This window comes from Setaria viridis, chromosome 3, assembly GCF_005286985.2.
Source record: "Setaria viridis chromosome 3, Setaria_viridis_v4.0, whole genome shotgun sequence".
Taxonomy (NCBI): Eukaryota; Viridiplantae; Streptophyta; class Magnoliopsida; order Poales; family Poaceae; genus Setaria; species Setaria viridis.
Genome location: NC_048265.2, coordinates 1,565,211 through 1,583,951, shown reverse-complemented (window position 1 = coordinate 1,583,951; position 18,741 = coordinate 1,565,211). Strand labels below are relative to the sequence as shown.

Here is an 18,741-nt window from a genome sequence, read left to right as displayed (position 1 = left end):
CACAACCCACTTCCCACCACCGGCTGGGTAATTCCACAGGAGCTTTCATACAGCTCTGACAGTATGCGTGCACGCCTACCATATCAACATATCAACATAGGGGTGTTTGTTTCCTAGACTAAACTTTAGCCCCTATCACATTTGATGTTTGATACTGTAGAAGTATTAAATATGTACTAATTACAAAACTAATTGCATAGATGGAGGCTAATTCGAGAGACGAATCTATTAAGCCTAATTAATCCATAATTTGACAATGTGATGCTACAGTAACAATTTGCTAATGATGGATTAATTAGGCTTAATAGATTCATCTCGCGAATTAGCCTAGAACTTCTACAATTAGTTTTATAATTAACTTATATTTAGTTCTTCTAATATCCAAATATTCGACATGACAACAATTAAACTTTTAGCCTAAGATCCAAACACGCTCGAGCAATGAACGGTACGTGAAACAGCAGGTAGGTAGCTAGCTAGCAGTGGAACCCAACACCAACAATGCAGCAGCGGCGGACCGACAGTGATCCGACGTGGGCCTCCAAATATGATGTCGGCTCCAGCCCATGAGCGAAGGCCACACACGTGAAAACGTCATCCGCCCGCACAGCTAGCAAACAATTCCAGACCACACTAGCAAGACCTTCGCTTGTTGACGCGAAGCCACGCCGAAATCAAAAAGTGCCGCGCCCCTTCCGAGTCCTTTTTCCACGGACGCGAGTTCGCTTCTCCCCTCGCTGTTCCTGCCGTTACGTGGATGCCGGGCAACATGTGTGTTCCAGCCCTCTGCTCGGTTGCCGGTTGCCGTTGCCGCACTACCCCACGGTCGGTGGCGGTGCGTGGCTTTTCCGCGCTAGTCTCCGTCCCCATCATTCGCGCGCCATCACCGTGGTGGGATCACGATCGAGGAGCTGCGTGCAGAGGGGAGGGAGGGAGACGACTCCTTGACCTGGCCTTCACGACCGAGCGAGTGGCGGTGCATGGATGTGCTGCGCGCTCCCGTTCTGCGGCCATCCCCATGGGGAACTTTTGCCGGTGGCCACCTCTTCCACCAGACACGCCTCCGGAAAAAGGGTCTCCAGTGCCATCGACTCTGCACGAAATTCCTTTTTTTTTTTACAGAACAATCAAATTTCATTCAACCTCGGATACGGTGATATCGCCGGTCACCGAGTCCTTAGGGTTGATTGTAACGAACTTGCTGGCTACAAAACTCATAGCTACGCGTTAGTAACTCTGAGTGATAAACCCCATTTGGATTGATTTGCGCTAACAATTTTTGGTAGTCTAAAGGAAGGTTCTCAATCATATGGTCACCGTCGGATCTCCATCCAGCGACCGATATCAGGTGGGCTTTCGGGGATCATTTACAGGCCCACCCAACAAGTTTCAGTTGACCAGGCCCACTAACGTTCAACCAACGTGTTTTTCCACTACTATTCCCTTCTTGATGGAGTACCATACTATACTGACAGCCACTACTATAAACTGTAGTTCTGTCAAGGTACTGTCATGGTCCTGTGTCTGGTTACGCTATAAAACAATGCCAGGAACTGCTCACCTGAATCTCCTAGATTTTGTACTCCCTCATTCGTTATTACGCGTATCCAAATCGTTCTGAACTCCTGATCACGCAGGCAGCAAACGACAACCGGGTAAAAGACAAGCAAGCAGATTAGCTGTAGATTTACATATTGATTGCGTACTGCAGACTTGGTCATAGAAATGGAAAAAAAAAGGCCGGAGGGCGGATTAAAACCTGGTCATTCGAGTGAAGGATCGGCCATAAAGGAGAGCCTTTAACCAAAAGATTTGCTAGGCCAGCAGGCCCCAAAGCAAATTAAAAGCAAGCAGAATGAGTGGCAGTGCTACCATAATTTGACAGCCAACTGCCGTCAGAACTATCATTTCCACTGCTGCCGCTGAGTAATCTTCATCGATCACGGCTAAAACCCTATCCAGGTTTGCGTGCATGGGGCCTTGATGTCCTTCTAAAGGATTAACAGAGTGTGGCGAACTCATTATTGTCCAGAACATAAGAATGATTAGAAAGTTCGATCGGCCACCATATCGTCCATAATTCCATACGGTGGTGGATTAGATAGCTGATGGCTCGTACGACGTTCCTACAGCAGCTTAACGGAGCTGTAGCAGCTGACAGGACGTATAAGCTAGTGGTCTTGTTGAACCAGAACCACTACTGGATCGGGGTCAACGGATTATGGAAGCCACAGAATTCCAAGCACAAAAGTATTGCTCCGGCCACTAGGAACCACCAGTCCACTACCATTCTGTTGGATCGGGCAAGCTAACACAAGCCTAATAGCTGCTAGTCTGACCTAGCTCGATTCCACTCACGGCATGCATGGCACTATGGCAGGTAGCTAGACGATGAAGCTAGTACTTGCACAAAAGACGCCCTACAAATTTTCATCTGTACTGTACAGCAAGTGCCAGGTACAGGAGAGGAGACCCTGCACTGCACCAGTGCACCTGTGGCCAAAGAGTCGTAGGGCCCATCGACCAGAGCTCGATCTCTCTCGCGTCCGTCGTCCGTGCTTAGCCTACGTAGAGTAGGGCCAGGAGTCGTAGGTCTGCGTGGAGGTGGTTGGCCAGTGGCGACGACATGTCCTTGCTCCCATAGTCCCATCTAGCGAGTGTGTCCCGTACTGCCCAGCCTAGCTGCCCGAATGCCTGATAGAGATGTCTAGAGAGTAGAGAGAGAGCCGGAGAGAGGTGTGTACGCTGCAGAAAACAACCCGGAGAAGGAGGAGAGGGAAGATGCATGGTTTCCTCGACGAGCTCCCTCTCTTCCTCTGTCTTGTCGCTCTCGGCTCGTGCAAGCCCCTACCCCAGCTCCCATCTTTCGCTGACCGTTTCTTGTCCCTTGGTGCTTGGTTACTTGTCGCTAAGCTCCAGTACTCGATCCTTGTACACAGCTAGCTAACATCTCACACTTTCTCGTCATTTGTTCCGAGCTCTTGCTCTACGTACACACTTTACACGTACTCTCTCTCATGTACTCGACCCATGCAATGCATGTGCTTCCCTCTCTCTCTCTCTTTCCTCGACCGTCAAGGCGTCAACCCTACAAACAAAACAAAACAAACTTGTGCCAGAAGCAAAATACTAAACCGGCCGGCCGGGGCGGCGGGCCGTGGTCGTAACGTAAACCCTGATCGATGTGTTCTCTCTCTCTTCTCTCTCCGTGTCTCCATTTATGAGCCATGATGCTGCATGCCTGTATCCCGTATTTATTGGCGCGCGTCTAAAAGGGCAGAGGGCGTGGCATGGGCAGCGTGGCGACTATACTATGGGGCACTGTCGAAAGGGGTTTTGACCGCGCGGATCACTCGTTTCACAAGTTCTGGCGCGCGACAGTCACTCACTCGAGCCTCTGCATGACCAAATGGAACTACAGTTACCGCATTGACTACGCCTCCAAATACTGTGCTCGGCGAAGCAGCTGCTAATCCAGTACGTACAAGAACTGTGCAGCTAGCTGAGACCTGTAAGCATTGCATTTGGCTCCATAACCAATAACCTATGGAGCAGATTAGATCAGAGGATGGAATTGGGGTAACTTGTTGTGACATGTATTGTTGCTGCCCCAGTTTCACCGTGGTGTCAAGCTAAAGGAAAACGTGGGTGAAGCAAGCCAGCTTTCAAACCAAATGATCCACGGTCCTTGTGGGGGAACTGAACAGCAACGAAGCGGCCGGGTGTGTCACTCTGTGCGTTGGGCCCGTGCTCACCAAACTTTCCATCTCCTCCGCACCTTTTTGCTCTGTGACTGCAAAGTGGCCTGGGTGTGGGCGTTTCCTTCTCTCCCCCCGTCCTTCCTCTCTCTCTCTCTCTCTACCTCTTTCTCTCTCTTCCCCACGGCTGGGGCGCTGGGCTCGGCTGGGCTGGGCTGCTGAGGCGGACAGTGGCAGGGAGGCGCAGAGAATTGAAGATCCTTCAATGCGGTTTGGTGGCATCCCCCCACTGGCCCCTAGCTGCCCTCTGCGCCTTGCCTCTTCTCTCTGAGCGTGTGGAGCCCTGCAGAGGGAGGGAGGCATGGGCTGATGGGCGCGCGCCCCACACGGCCACACCACCTTCCCACCTACATAAAACCCTTTGCAGTTTTGCAGCAGCGAGAACCTCCAGCTACCTGCAGCTCCTCCCTCCGAGCCTTTACCCGCTTTGACTCCACTCCACAACTCTACTGTTGTCTCCACTGCATCCGGGCTCCGCTTCCTCCGGCCGCCCCCCCTCTTCCCCTTCGTTTCATTCCCCCAACGCCTACCTAGCTCGATCCACACGTCAAAAGCCTTCATTCGCTTCCTAGCCAAGCCTGCCGCCTGCCGCCGTGCCATCGCGGGCGTCGCCGCCACCGGCCACGCCGAACTTGCTTTGCGCGCGCGGCATGAGGGCGAGGCGGTGGTCTCGCGCGGCGGTGGTCGCGTGCTTAGTGCTCCTCGCTGCCGCGTGCGCCGCCGAGGCGCGCGCGGTGCCCGGCGCGGAGGGAGCCGGCGGAAAGGCTGCCGCGGCCCCCGACGGCGGGAGGCGGAGCGCGTTCGACGTCGTCGTCGTCGGCCTCGTCAGCATCGGGCTCGGCCGGCGGTGGCGCGCCGGTGGCGACGAGCTGGTCGACGAGGACAAGCGCCGCGTGCCCACGGGGCCCAACCCGCTGCACAATAGATGAGCACCGTACCTAGCTACTAGCTAGCTTCTTCTTAAGCTACAGCCATTACTAGCTACCGTGCGTGTCCTGCCGTGTGGCCGGCCGGCGCGTCCATTGCCGTCAGCGGCCTGGCGCGCGAGCTGGTCTCGCTCGCACGCGCCCGTGCATGGCGAGGTGGAGGAGAAGAATGAGAAGGAGAAGAGAGGAGCGTGTAGTATTTTACTATTCCCTTCTGCTTCCCTTTCTTCTCTTTTTCCCTGCTCTTTTTTTTTCTCTCTCTCGATTTCTTGTGGCTCCTTTTTTTTTTTTTGCTTGTATTGATTGGCTTGCCAAGTGAACAGCAAGGCTATTCTGTTGATTGAAAGAGATAGAGATATGGGTATAGTGTTTCTTGTTTGATCTCCTTGTACATATTTTGTTATCGATTCTACATATTTGTTCGCCTGAATCCAGTCTCCAGGCCGCTGTGCAAAAATGTTTGAGCAATTTCCACTTCTCTTTCTTCCATTTTTTTGCTCTACATGAGCAAAGTGGATGGACTCGGTTGGGAACCCAGCCGCGCGTGGAAGAAGTCTATTTTTTTTGCTAGAAGAAAAAGGTGACGTGCAAAATTGTGGATTTCGTTTTCTCTTCACATAGCAAAAATTGTGGATTGAGGTATACGAAATCGTGAGTACTGACACCAGAAGGGAATGGATTGGAGGGAGTCTTCTCGATCAAGAGATCAAGACAAAGGTGATCTTTTCCCCCCCTTTCTAAAAGGTGGAGGTAAGTGGTGAACACATTGATCGACCACCTCCAATGGCAATTAATGCTCCTCCAAGTTTTAGCATACGTTTTTTTTCCTTAGACACTGATCTTAACCAACTGCGTCACTGCCTTCTTCTTTTTTGGGTTATTCCTTTCTTTATTGTTCCTCAATAAAAGATCAACAAACTATGCCTATTCATGACGAACATTCCGTACATGTACATTCCTGTCAAGTAAAAAAAATCCACGAAAAGTTCTTTATCTTTTTCTGATGCTTGCCCCCATGAAAAAGGTCCCAACAGATGGGAATGTGAAATTCATAAAGAAGGTTGAATTTGTATCACGAAGCTTATTAGCCAGTTCTGGTGGTACATGTAAGATTGTTAAATTACCTTTTTACTTTCACGGACAATAATTTTTGGGGACCTCGAATTTGCACTGGTCCAAGAAATAATTCTACTAACAAGCAAGAGCGAGTTGATCTCTCTTTTCCTTTCCCCTTTGAAACAAGATTCATGGCCCCGAGCATTGTAATAAGTTTTTCGTCGAATATACAAGAGAATTATGCATCTTTATATTAAGGTAGAGAAAAATTGGTAACACAACGCGTCTCATGAATGAGCGCCTTACACGACATGATGAACGATCTAGTAGCTCTAAGCTGGTCTTGAGCGCTGTAATAAGTAAAAGGTCTTAATTACAATATTGAGGTGTGCGCTAAATTTAAAATACGCATATAACTTACAACGCAGACAGATTAAAACTTGAAGAGGCGATTGTCAACTTTTAACTCAACATTAGCTCTCAGGTAAATCGAAACTATATACAGCAATCATGTCTTGAACTTTCAATTCAAAACAAAGAAAGTACTGACTTTTTTTTTTTTACTTTCAACCCAAAAAACAAACTCTAGCTGTAAACCTTTAACGTTACAGGTGAGATTTAATTTGGAAAGGAAAATCAATTCAAGTTTGCCCATTTCCAACTCGATCAAAACCCCATCTGAGAAATTTCAGTCCATGTCCAGATCACTATAGCTCATGTACGGTCAAGATTTGGTGGGGGAGGCGAGCACTAGCCGAATGGGGGCGAAGCTATTGTCTACTGGTTCTTAGGTAAGTGGTAGCTTCACGTGCAGAAAAAAAATCAATAAGGACGTGGTATGGATGCAATTCCTTCCGAAAGGGACGTATGATCGCCGGGAGACGTAGCTAGTGTGATCCAGCAACATCCTATCTGCACCATGAAGTTTCTTTTTCGAGCTATAAAGTGTGCAACATCAACTGCGAAACTTTTTCCAGCAATGCAGATAAACTTATTACGAGACTGAAAATCTACCATCTGCAAAGTTTACGATGTAGACAAACAACTAATATCAGAAATGCAAAGTTTTCGCAATACACGAAAAGAGAGAGAGAAAAGAGAGATAGAAGCAAAAAAGTTAGCCGTGCCATCTGCGCAGATTCAGTTTACTGGCAAAAAGGATTTACGAGCAGGCAGAAGCTGGGTGTCCAATAACTACGGGATGTGATTTATCAATGGCAACATCCAGTGGCGTCGATCATTAGCTACTGCCGGTGGTAATGGTACTAGCCCTGATTACTGGAGCTCAGTAATTGCCCCCCGACCTGCGCGAGCAAGATCGATTCGCTGTCAGTGTTGACGACGCTGGACAAAGACGCGATCTTTCCCGTCGAGATCTGTCCCCCTGCCACCATTGCCGGACTTAATTCTCCGCGATGAACTGGCCGGACCGGGCCGATCAGATGCGATCACAATTATTTGCCGGCCGCGCCGTCGCCGTCGCCGTCCGTGTCCACGCTCACGCGCGCGCGGACCACCCGGCCGGTCTCTCTTGCCGTTGCCGTCGCGGTGTTACGTGCGAGAGCTCCCCCTCCAGCTCTCGAGACCCCCACGTAGCCTCCTGATGACTGTTCTTCCACAGGACCTCTTCCACAGGACCCCAATTATTGATAATCAGGAAAGGATCGATTGGTGTTGCAGATGCACGCATTGCTGTGCGATGGACGTGTTGGAAAATGACCTTGCTGAGATCGTCTGGGAGAAGACACAAGACCGGTCGCTGCGGCCGTATTCTCTTGGCATGGAATTGTCGCCACGTACAACGGTACAAGTACAGCACTGTTGGTTATTGATTGTAGGAGCCTAACATTAACTTTGTGAAATCTCTCATCAATCACCACAGATGGGAGTACCACGTACAACCTCCAGTACCATCAGTGTCGAGCAGAATTCCACACTTGATGCTGCTAGCTATTACTCCACTTAGGAGCACTGAATTTAGTCTGGGTGCCATCTGACAATGGCAAAAAGTTGTCGTATAGCAGTATTGCTAAATGAACTTTGCCCTAACTTTGATTTGCAGGATGCGGCGTATACGCGTTGGTACTTTGGTAGTGCGTAGGCCTCTGGTGCTGTTGCCTTGCAAGTGCCGTTGGACGAGGTACAGCACAGGGAATTTCATTTTGGAGGACATCATGATGCAGAGACGGAAACTTTGGCCTGCATCTCCCTGCGGATTTATTTCTCGCCGCTGCCATTTCCGGGGCTCTGCGGCGGACTGCGGGGGAGGAGGAAGGGTGGAAAGCGGCTTTCGGCGAGCGCCGCTGCCCTGCCCTGCTCAACTCCCATTCCCATCCCAAGTTCCCAACTGGAAGGCCGGCCGGCCGGCCACAGACAGGGCGGGCCGGCCCGGAAGCCGCGGCACGTGACGGGCACACAAAACTACCTGCATCCCCCCTGCCACGCGCCCCGCTCCGAGTCAGTCAATACCCTTGATTGCCCTTGCCCCCGTCCGTTGCCGGGTTGCCTAGCCGTGTCGTGTTCGTGTCCCCATATGATCAGATGATCAGATCGATAGACAGATCAAAGTGAGCTCGAAAGAGATCTTCGAATTTCTCAGCCATGAAACATGGGTGTTACTGCTCGTAGTACCTCATGTTAGCGTCGTCTTGCACGGCGGCCGCTGCCATGCCGCCGATGGACCCGGAAGAGACGAGACGAGCATGATTACTACTACACTAGAGTACTAGTCTACTGCTACTAACTTGATGGGCATGCATGGCAGGTGCCAGGAGCTCATGGTGTTAAGAAGCAGGAAGAGGATCCAGCAGCAGAGGTGGGATCTCTGGGTCATTATCTTATCGGAACCGGGTGGCGATTAACGAGCTCCGTACGTACGGGGCCAGGGCCGTTAAGCCGGCCTGCCGCAGCGGCTAATTGGATCGCCCCCAGCCAGAGCCAGGGGTGTGCCCCAGCGCCCAGGGCTCTTTTTCAGGATTTCAGATTCAAACGATCTCGGCGCATTCAACTTCCCCTGCCTGACTGCCACCATCAATGCGGTTACCCTCTCTTTTTAAGCAGGAAAAGGCAAAAAAATTTGGACGTGAGGAGTAAATGCTCGTTCTCTTTTGTCGTGCTACATTGCATTTGTCCAAAACAAAGGTGTCCTGTGTGTACGCTGAAAACTGTTTTTTTTTGGGTAGCGTCAAAATGCAATTGACACATTGTACAAAAGATTTAAGCAATGAATTTAAGGGCTCGTTTGACAACTCGTTGTAGCTGAAACAGCTCCGGTTGTAATTTTTCCGGTGGAGTAACTTCTCTGGTGGAGCTAAAGTTATTCTGGATAGCGTTCGGCAAAACGACTTTTCTTGTATTTTTATGAATGGATGTAAAAGGTCAAATATCATATATGCCCTTAGCTACGTAATTTGGATGTACACATGAGTTTATGTTTGCCCTCAATTATAATATGATTTGTCATATAAAATGAGAAAAAATAATGAAATAGAAATTAGATTAACCAATAATGAGTAGATTGCTATAATTCTCTTTTCTTCTCTTGTTTTTTTTTCATACATGGATGAAAGAGGCAAATGTCCTGCTTGTACATGTGAATTTTATATTTTTCTTTAATATGTTATTTCATTTGAAAAAAATGATTAGTGAATATATGATTAAACAATAATTTCTCCTTTTCCTTTTCTTTTCTCTCTCTCCATTTTTTCTCCCTTTTTTTCGTGCCTTGTCCATTCCTCACGGCCTCAAACCGTCCTCATCCTTTCTTCACGCCAGGCTCTGCTCCACCGCCGTCCCTGCTCCTCCTAGTCCACATGCCTGGGTGCTACTGCTGTTGCTAATTCGCCGCAGTCCCATTCTCCCAGCCGAGTGATGCTACTTCCCCTCAGCTGGGTGCTGCTATTGTTGTTTTATCATCGCTGCCCGCCACGAGGCTGCACCGTACCTGACCCTCGCCCTCCTGCTCCATCACCGATCACGTGACGCATCCCCTCGCGCGCCTTGCTCCTTCCCCGCTGCGCTCTTTCTCCATCGCACACCGCATCTCCACCGCCGCCGCCCTTCCCCGGGATGCACCGTTGACGTGCGCTGCTCGGGTGGGGGTATTTTTGCCAAGATCTCGAGAGGTGGGGGTTGAAGCCACAGGAAGCCCCTTTTTTCGACTCCCTCTCTATCGAAAGGCTCCAGAGAGCAGGATTTGTGGGAGCTTCCACGATGAAGTTGTTTTGAAGGTACCTTTTAGCAGGGCTTCATCAGAAGTTGGAAAAGCCATCGATGAAACCTTGGTTTGTTACAAGAACGGCCAGAGGCCAGCCCTCCCTGGTCCCTATCCTAGCTGGAGTACTAGTACCATTTACGCCTGTTCACTATCATTCCGTTGAGAAATTTTACCCGAGGGGGGTCAGATTCCCATTCAGAGCTTCGCAATATTTTCACTGTGCTCTGTGGAGTAGACCGGACGGTCTAGACTAGACCATAGGCAGACACTGGTCTGAGCTATAGGTTGGTTAATTTGGCAGAGTGTAGGTGAAGGCAGGTCAATGCAGAGGGGAGGCAATCAGAGGGAGAATGATTTTTTACTATGATTTCCATCTGTATTTTTCTTTCCGGGTACGATTCATTTGATGCGTGTTGAGAGGATCGATGCGATGCGAGTGATTGCAAACTACAAAGACTGTCTCGGCGTCATGTCGTGCTGCTTCCTTGTAGCCTACTCAAATCCTCGGGAATTTCAGCCATCATTTCGGAGTTTGATGTAGTATTGACGGCACTTTCACATCATGAACAATCAGATCCCACGACTGGAACAGGTGTCTAATATCAGCTGTCATGTCATATCAGATGTTCAGATACTAATTAGGTGGACTAAATATTAGCTAATTATAAAATTAATTGCAGAATCCCTAGACTAATTCGCGAGACGAATCTATTAGGCTTAATTAATCCATCATTAGCAAATGGTTACTATAACACCACATTATCAAATCATGGGCTAATTAGGCTTAATAGATTCGTCTCACGAATTAGACTCCATCTATGTAATTAGTTTTATAATTAAATTATACTTAATACTCTTAATTACTATCTAAACATTCGATATGACAGGGCTAAACTTTAGCTCCCCTGGAGCCAAACACCCCCTTAGGAAGAAAAGGAAATTTGAATTCGTTTTCCAAGCTTGGCAATTCTTGTGGTATTTCTGAGATAGTCCAAAATATGAGTTGGACATTTCCTCGGTCCAAAAGTATTAGAGATCGTGTTGACATAAAACTCAAACATTAAACATCATACATGTACAAACAGGACTGTCATTTTACAACATTTAATTTATTTGGTATGCAAATAAACAGGGGCGGAGCCAGAAAAAAATTATAGCTGGGGCGACTTTTGTAGGGGTAAAACTAAACCAAAAAGTGGATCAAGAATTTATAAAAATGTTACCTTAAATTTGAATAGTTCTTGCGCCATATACATCGCAAAATACAAAAAATAAAAATTAATGAACCGCATTCTTAGATGAAAATGTTGGTTATTCCAAAGAAATGTTGTATCAACTTTTTTGATCAACTAGTCTCATGAGAAATGTTGAGGCAGTTATAAATAGGTAAAGTAAAAGATGAATAAAAGAAACATAAATAGAAATAGAAAAGAAAAGGGAGAGAAAAAAATGAGCCAACGTCATTAGGTCGGCACGTAGCTATCAGCTATGCAGGACCTGCAATCAGCGTCTACAAGCATTCACAAAGAAAACCTTCAGGACTCGATCCAGCTAGAGCTGATTTTTTTTTTATAACAGCTAGCGCTGATTTGTGTGGCCTAGAACACCACAAAATGCTACGATTCTTGCGGCAATGTGGGCCGGCCCACGAAGAAAGGAAGAAGCAAGGTGCGGTGCGCTTCAGCACGTGATCTGGATTATTATCATCGGATTCATCGTCTCAATCTGGCGGTGTCGCCTGCAATGGCAGTCTAGGCGTCAGGCCTAGGAACGGAGGGGACAGCGAGAGGCAGGAGTTCGACAGGAAGAGGAAAGGGATTCCAGGCGAGCACGCCGCCGGTAGCTGGGGCGGCCGCCCCGCCCCGCCCCGCCTACACGTGGCTCCGCAAATAAACGTTGCTTTTGGTTTACTGAGGTTCACCGAGGTGCACCTCTGAACTTCCTTGGTCTTTTTAGATAATAAAGAAATTATTCCAGGCTTTGCATGTCTAACTATTCACTATTCCAGTATCAGCTGATGACAGTGGTAGAAATTGCAACCAAACTGAAAGCCAACAAATAGCAAAGGTTCAAAGCAACTAAATCCAAAGCAAAAAGGTCAAGTACCAAGCCTATTAATAAACTTCTTTTACCGGTAGTGGTGTTAGAGAGATGAGTTTGCTACCCTCCTTTGCACTTCACACAACATTTTCGAAAAATATCAAGTCATCCTCTTGACCAGTCCAGATTTATTATATAAAAAGAATCAATATTTTAGGGTGCTCATCAACTAATTTCAAAATACAGGTAAAAGAGTACATAATTTCTTTTTACGAAATACTATATTTTTATTTAATAATTAACAAGTTCATGTACAACTGTCTAGTTCAAATGTTGCTCATATTCACAAGGGAAGGCAATTAAACATTTCCAAATAGTCAAATTATTACATGAAACCCCAACAAACTTTCGATAACGAACCGTGGAAAACAAAAACACCGAACAGTTAGCCTGATCGATGAACAAGGGATCACTTTGCGTAATACAGCGATGGATCAAGTCCATGGCCATGAAGAGTGTAAACTATTTGAACGAAACTGCAAATCTTTCGCTCTCATACTGTCGTAATATACAGCGCTCGTTATTCTTTTAGACTAGTGTTGCACGAGTTTGTACAAAACTAAGAGCGTGCACAAAAAGTGTCCTACAATAATGTGTCCGATTCACAGCACTTTTGTTGCTGAAACATGAGCTCCCTGAAAGTCTGAAACCCTGGATATGGAACAGTTCTTACCGGCATCGCACACCCACAATGCGCGTAATCTTGCTCGCATGGCATCCGTGCATCAGAAAAGTTGCGGCGTCACTATATGCCACAGCTCATGTCGTATGGCTTGTCGACCATGGGCGATGGCGTGTTGAGCCAGTAGGACGCCGACCGCATCTCCATCGCCGTGTCCGACGTGGCGTTCTTGTCCTTGAGGTTCTTCCTGTCAAGGAACGCCGGCTTCATCGGTGCGGGGATGGACTGATCGCTCTTCATTGTCAGCATCAGCACAACTTCCGACATCGCCGGCCGCAGGTTTGGGTATGGCTGCACGCACAGCAGCGCGATCTGGCACACCTGCTGGACCTCCTTCTCGTCGAACCCATCGGTCTGTATCTTCGGATCGACGAGCTCCAGGACCTTGGATTGCTCGTAGAGCCTCCATGCCTGAAATGTTCAGAGACGGGAATGATTCTTCAGACCAACATATGCATGTCTATCTCGTAGACTAGAATTGGAATCAGAAAGGAGTGTACATGTTCAGGAAGGTACTGCATTTCGTTTGGAAGGGAGAGATCCGTGTTCTTTCTGCTACTGATGATCTCGAGAACGAGCACGCCGAAGCTGTAGGTGTCAGCTTTCACCGTGAGCTCCCCTCTGATGGCGTATTCAGGCGCAGTGTAGCCACTGAAATAAATCAAAAATTGTTTCTAGGAGTTACAGTCTTGGCATGTACACTGTGACGCGAAAATGTGAAATGATGTCTTACAGTGTGCCAGCAAATGCCGTACTGAGGTACGTCTGATCCTCGGGGAAGAACCTGGCCAGTCCAAAATCACTGATCTTGGGCTGGAACTTGTCATCCAGGAGGATGTTGCTCGCTTTGATGTCGCGATGAACAATCCTCAGGTTTGACTCCTCGTGAAGGTACTGCAAGCCTCGTGCAATGCCGATGATGATCTGGTGCCTAGTTTTCCAGTTCAGAAACGGTGAGCCATCATCCCCTGCAAAAGTTGTGACAGTTATATGAAGCAAGCACTTCAGCAAGTCCGCGAGCAAGCTAAGCAGCAGTCTTTAATTCATCTATGGACGCGCTAAGATCTATTTAAGTATTATTACCAAATAATATCTTGTCCAAGCTTTTGTTCTTCATGAACTCGTAGACTAGCAACCGTTGGGATCCCTCACAGCAGCACCCAACCAGGCGAACGAGGTTCTTGTGCTGGATGCTTGTGATCATGTTCACTTCGACGAAGAATTCTGATTCACCCTGACCAGACTTGCCGACGCTGAGTTGCTTCACTGCAACTTTCCTACCGTCATCTAGTTTCCCCTGAACATTAGCATTTTAAATTGTATAATCACAAGTTGCCGAGTAATACAAATGCAGTATAAATTTCCATGTTTTCGCCTTAGAGATGTACCAAGTAAACAGGCCCAAAACCTCCTCTGCCAAGCTGGTTTTTCTGGTTGAAGTCCCTCGTGGCCTTCTTCAGTGCAGCATAGTCAAAGTAAGTAATGGTCCGGAGATTTCCACTCATATTGCCGCTGAAGTACTCAGGCACCTCTGTTATGCCCAAAAAAATTTGCAGAGCTATTAGAAACAAGTTATGAAAAGGAGTACAAGTTCATCCACAGTGAAAGGTCATGAGTTGCTCACCTGAAGCAGGGCTCCTTGGCCGCATCAATCTCCTCATGAGATCTGGTTTGAGGAACTTCCAGCAAATACCAAGAAGGATTATTATGACCACCACAAGAATGGCGATGAAGGCGAGGAAGACCGTCTTTGGCTCCGTAGATGCCATTGCTGTCCTTTATTTCTGCATATTTTTTCATGCAAATGTCAGCAGCAACCTCAGAATGCTAACAGCAACATTGTCAGAAGTTTTTTTTGGCTAATCAGTTCATAAAATAGGCAGGCACAATTAACTAATTAAGCACCACCAACCCGGACTGAGTGAAAGGCTACACGGTAACTCCATTCAATATTTGTAAATTGTAAAGCAATGAAATGCTATGGTAAGTAGTACGCTTGACACATGGAGAACGGAATTGCAAATCCTGAGGGCCGTCCCAGTTTTGCCAATTAATTGGTTGCACAAAGTCATCAGCTACCATGAACTGACGATATATTGCAAATCCTCCGAAGGCAATTGGAAAGGAGAGTAGATGAAGAGGAAAACATAAACAAAACGGCCGGCATGACTTTGTCAGCATTATTCTGCCAATTCGTGATCTCACAACTTGACAAAATGATGAAACAAGAGGACGACGTGGTCGTGCTCCTTATGTTCTGAATTCTCTACCGTAGTCTCTCTGAAAATTCCTCTCGGCCATACTACAGATTGCAGAACTATCTCTTCGAGTGAATTATCCTGAAAAATAGCAACAACATACACACCTTGCGCATGAACATGCACGCATCGCTCACCCACAAGCACACCCAGGCAAATTCTACCGGAGATGCCTCCAATGGCATCCTACTAGTTCTACTCGAGCAGTTGTAGTGCGTCCATACCTTGCACCGGATCAACCGGCGACGATCGCCGGACTTGCGTGCCTTTCCTCTTTCCCAGCCGCTACCGCACGCGCATCTCCCCGGCCGCCAGGCGTTGGCAACTCGTAACCCGTGTGAAGCGAGCGAGCGACGGGGACAGAGCAGGGGGAGGCTTCCAAAGCCGAGGCGACAGCATAGTTATCGTTTTCCCCGAGGGAGCTAGCTCGCGTGGCGTGTCCGATCCGTTCCGGCCAACGGGGCCAACGCGCTCGCCGCGTTGGCGCGCGCTGGCCCGGGCGCTGCTGGCACTGCCGGCCGCGCGAGCCAAAGCAGGTAGCAAGCTTGCGAGCAATAGGCTCCCCAATAGATTATCGGGCGGGCAATTCCTGGCGACAGCGACATTGATAGAGAAGTGCGGATTTTGGCGTGGAACACGTCCCCGGATTGACCGACTCATCAGCCAATCAGGCCCAGTGGAGGAGTGTGGAGCGGGACGGGGAAGAGGCCGTTGGAGTCGGCGCCCGGCGGCTGCTGTTCACGCGGCGTACGGGAAAGGTGGATAGGGCCCGGCACGTACGTGGGCACGTGGTACGGCGGTACGGGGAGGGGGCTGCTGCCGGGGAATCCAACGCCGCCGGGCTTAGGAAGGGGTCCGGGGCGCAAGGAAGCCAGGCGGCGGTGGCAGGTTGTGGGGCGGCGCGGCGAGAGAACCGGTGAGCCAGGGCCGGGACGGGGGCGGGTTGCGAGGCGGCGGCTCCTGCCGCCGGAGACGATGAAGGCGGCCGGCGGCTGGGACGAGCTCATCTTGGGCCGGAAATGGGCCTTCTGCGATGCACCTGCGACTTGACTGGCCCGCCAAAGTCATGGCATAGAACATCGCAGAGGCCCACTAGAGAGGGTTTCGGCGATGATTAGCGGGCCCAGCTTTAGGCGTGCGACCTGCGAGAGAGAACGGAATGAGAATGATGCCCAGTCCTCCCGTTGTTTGGCATGGTCCCACCCGCCAGCCAGTGAGGCTGAGACCCAGGCACGAGGCACCCAAGCCGGAGAACCAAAAATCGCCAGGGCATTTCAAACCCCGAATCCCTCTCCGCGGATCAAATAAAATCAAACGCTACCTAGGGTTTCCACCTTTCCCCTCCCACGCCCCGCGCCGCCCACCCACCACCCATGGCCGCCGCCGCCGACGCGTCCGCCGAGGCCGCCGCCATCGCGCGGCGCCTGGCCTCCTGCAACGCCGGCGCCCGGGAGCGCACGGTCCGCTACCTCCTCTCCGACTTCCTCCCCGCCTCCGCCCCGCGCCTCTCCGCCTCCGATCTCCTCAAGCTCTGGAAGGGCCTCTTCTTCTGCTTCTGGCACGCCGACAAGCCGCTCTACCAGTCCTCCGTCGCCACGCGCCTCGCCTCCGCCGTATCCGCCGCGCCGTCCCCGGTCGACGGCGCCGCCTTCCTCGCCGCCTACCTCACCACGCTCCGCCGGGAGTGGGCCCACATCGACGTCCACCGCCTCGACAAGTTCTACCTCCTCAACCGCCGCTTCCTCCACCACGCCTTCCTGCTCCTCAATTCCAACTCCTTCGCCCCCGACGTCACCTCGCAGATCGTGTCCGTCCTGTCAGATAAGGCTCTGCTCCCGGAAGCTGACAACGTCGCTGCCGGCACCTCCCGGGGTCTTGGGTACCATGTTGCCGAGGCGTTCCTTGACGAGCTATTGCCTGTGCTTCCCGTAAGCTTGCAGACAATGGACGCCCTGTTGGCTCCGTTCTTCACTGTGTTGGAGAAGTCGTCCGATCGGGTGATGGTGAGTAAGGTGAAGGCTGGCGTATTTGACAGGTTTCTGGAGAGCGGCAATCAGTTGCTTGAGAAGGTGAAGAAAGGGGAGGAGGTGGAGAAGGGTAGCGCTGAGGAGAAGCTCGGGAAAGCTGGACTGTTGTTTGGATTCAGCAAGAGGTTCCTGGATATTGGGGCAAAGGCAGAGACTGTGCAATCGAACCGGAAGGTGGTCTTTGGGCTGAGGGATGCATTTGTGAAGGTGGAGAAGGGTTTGGAGCTGTCTGGTGTTGAGATTTCTGAGCCCAAATTTGAGGCTACTGAGGTGCCAGTGGTGCCAAATGCGGATTGCGGCATGGACTTGTGTGAGGAAAAGGCAGGAAAGAAGAAGAAAAAGGCCAAGAAGGCTGCATTGGCTGAAGGTGAGAAAGAGGAGGCCAAGCTTGTGAAGCTGGAGAGGAAGGTAAAGAAAGAGAAGAAGGAGAAGAAAGAGAAGAAGAAAAAGAAGGCAGTTGTTGTCGAAGACGGGCATGTTTCGGACCAGAGTATAGATGTTCCTGCAGAGGACCAGCAGATGGGTGATGGTACTGATGGGATAACAATTGATGGGACATTCCTGTCCAATCTCCAGAAGCAGTTTGAAAAGGCTGCGGCAGAAGCTGGTATGGTCAATAGTGGTGGCAGCTCAAGTGCTTCACAAGCAACGCCAGTTAATGGAAAAGTGGCAAAGAAGAGGAAGCGGTCGAAATCTGTTGATAGGTTGTCTGAAGCTTCTGATGCTGATGATGGTGGCGAAGGTAATCTTCTTACCCAGGACGGAGAGAAGAGTGGTAAGAAGGTGAGGTTCTCGATGAAGAATAATTTAGTTTGGAAACCTCACAATCCTTTGCCACCGCAGTGTCTGAGGCTGCCACCTTCAGCTACTCCAAGAGGAAGTGCACTAAAAAAGGGAGTTCAACCAGGGCCCATAAAAGAGACCCCTACACCTTCGAGGAAGGCTAAGCTGAAGGCAAAATCTGCGAAGAAGGTCTTGAAGAAGAAACCTTCATCTGCTGTGAAGCGCTTGCGGAAGTTGCAGAGCTTCTCAGCATGAGCTCTTCGATGTATGACGCAATGATGGTCATATGGCTGTGTCTTTTTTGTTCTGTTTTATCATTACTTAATTCTTGTTCACTTTGTAGGCTAGTCTTATACTGTGTTGACTGCTGCCATATCATATTTGATGGATTATTTAATGATTTGTCTTGTCATTGTGTGTTCATGGTAATCATGTGGTGATTGCAATGATAATAGTAGCTCTTATAATTTCTCTAGTACCAAGCAGTCTAATGGACCTCTTTCTGTTCTGATCTATCTGATCTCATGCTATCTCAGTTGAGACTTTCAGGTTAGTATAATATAGAGGTATGTAAATATTTGTTGCTTGCTTAGTTTGAATGAGCATGGCATTCTGTTAGTGGTGAAAACATGTTGATTTTTCTCCGTGAAGATCTGTTCCCAGTCAGAGAACATGTACTTATGCTACCAGTGTGTCATGATTTATGAAGAAATCCATGTGAATAGTCCTTGATAGGTTGGTACTCAATTTACCTTTTAGTTCACGCCACGATCAGTTGACGTATTGTGAGCTCCTTAGATTGTTTTTTGGGTATGGTTGTTGAGATTGTGGTTAGTGATGTAATTACCTTATCAGTTGACGTATTGTGAGAGTTTTACTGCCACTGTCCATAGTTTTGTTAAATTTGATGTACATTTAGCATAATTTGACCCTGC

General features: G+C 49.1%; 3 protein-coding genes across 4 annotated transcripts; 2 read left to right on the top strand and 1 right to left on the bottom strand.

Moving 5' to 3' along the window:
- Positions 1-3,898: 3,898 nt before the first annotated feature.
- On the top strand, positions 3,899-5,776 carry LOC117847889 (uncharacterized). Its single transcript, XM_034729190.2, has one exon. The coding sequence runs from the start codon at positions 4,409-4,411 to the stop codon at positions 4,685-4,687; it is 279 nt and encodes a 92-aa protein (XP_034585081.1). The 5' UTR covers positions 3,899-4,408; the 3' UTR covers positions 4,688-5,776.
- Positions 5,777-12,336: 6,560 nt separating this feature from the next.
- On the bottom strand, positions 12,337-15,573 carry LOC117849466 (cold-responsive protein kinase 1). The gene is made up of 7 exons (XM_034731029.2): positions 15,221-15,573; positions 14,363-14,522; positions 14,127-14,269; positions 13,822-14,035; positions 13,472-13,706; positions 13,239-13,389; positions 12,337-13,149 (listed from the first exon to the last, which is right to left on the bottom strand). The coding sequence occupies exons 2-7, from the start codon at positions 14,505-14,507 to the stop codon at positions 12,802-12,804; spliced, it is 1,236 nt and encodes a 411-aa protein (XP_034586920.1). The 5' UTR covers positions 14,508-14,522; positions 15,221-15,573; the 3' UTR covers positions 12,337-12,801.
- Positions 15,574-16,337: 764 nt separating this feature from the next.
- LOC117849465 (uncharacterized) lies at positions 16,338-18,218 on the top strand. Of its 2 annotated transcripts, XM_072292511.1 has the most exons (2): positions 16,338-17,765; positions 17,867-18,218. In XM_072292511.1, the coding sequence occupies exons 1-2, from the start codon at positions 16,370-16,372 to the stop codon at positions 17,968-17,970; spliced, it is 1,500 nt and encodes a 499-aa protein (XP_072148612.1). In that variant the 5' UTR covers positions 16,338-16,369; the 3' UTR covers positions 17,971-18,218. The 2 variants fall into 2 exon arrangements, with proteins under 2 accessions (XP_072148612.1, XP_034586919.1); XM_034731028.2 differs by having other exon boundaries at positions 16,340-18,218.
- Positions 18,219-18,741: the final 523 nt, after the last annotated feature.

Coding starts and splice junctions, on each gene's coding strand:
- LOC117847889 (XM_034729190.2), top strand. CDS start 4,409: ATGAGGGCGAGGCGGTGGTCTCGCGCGGCGGTGGTCGCGTGCTTAGTG.
- LOC117849466 (XM_034731029.2), bottom strand. CDS start 14,507: ATGGCATCTACGGAGCCAAAGACGGTCTTCCTCGCCTTCATCGCCATT. Junction 14,270..14,362: donor GCCAAGGAGCCCTGCTTCAG/GTGAGCAACTCA, acceptor TGGGCATAACAG/AGGTGCCTGAGTACTTCAGC. Junction 13,390..13,471: donor ACGGCATTTGCTGGCACACT/GTAAGACATCAT, acceptor GATTTATTTCAG/TGGCTACACTGCGCCTGAAT.
- LOC117849465 (XM_034731028.2), top strand. CDS start 16,370: ATGGCCGCCGCCGCCGACGCGTCCGCCGAGGCCGCCGCCATCGCGCGG.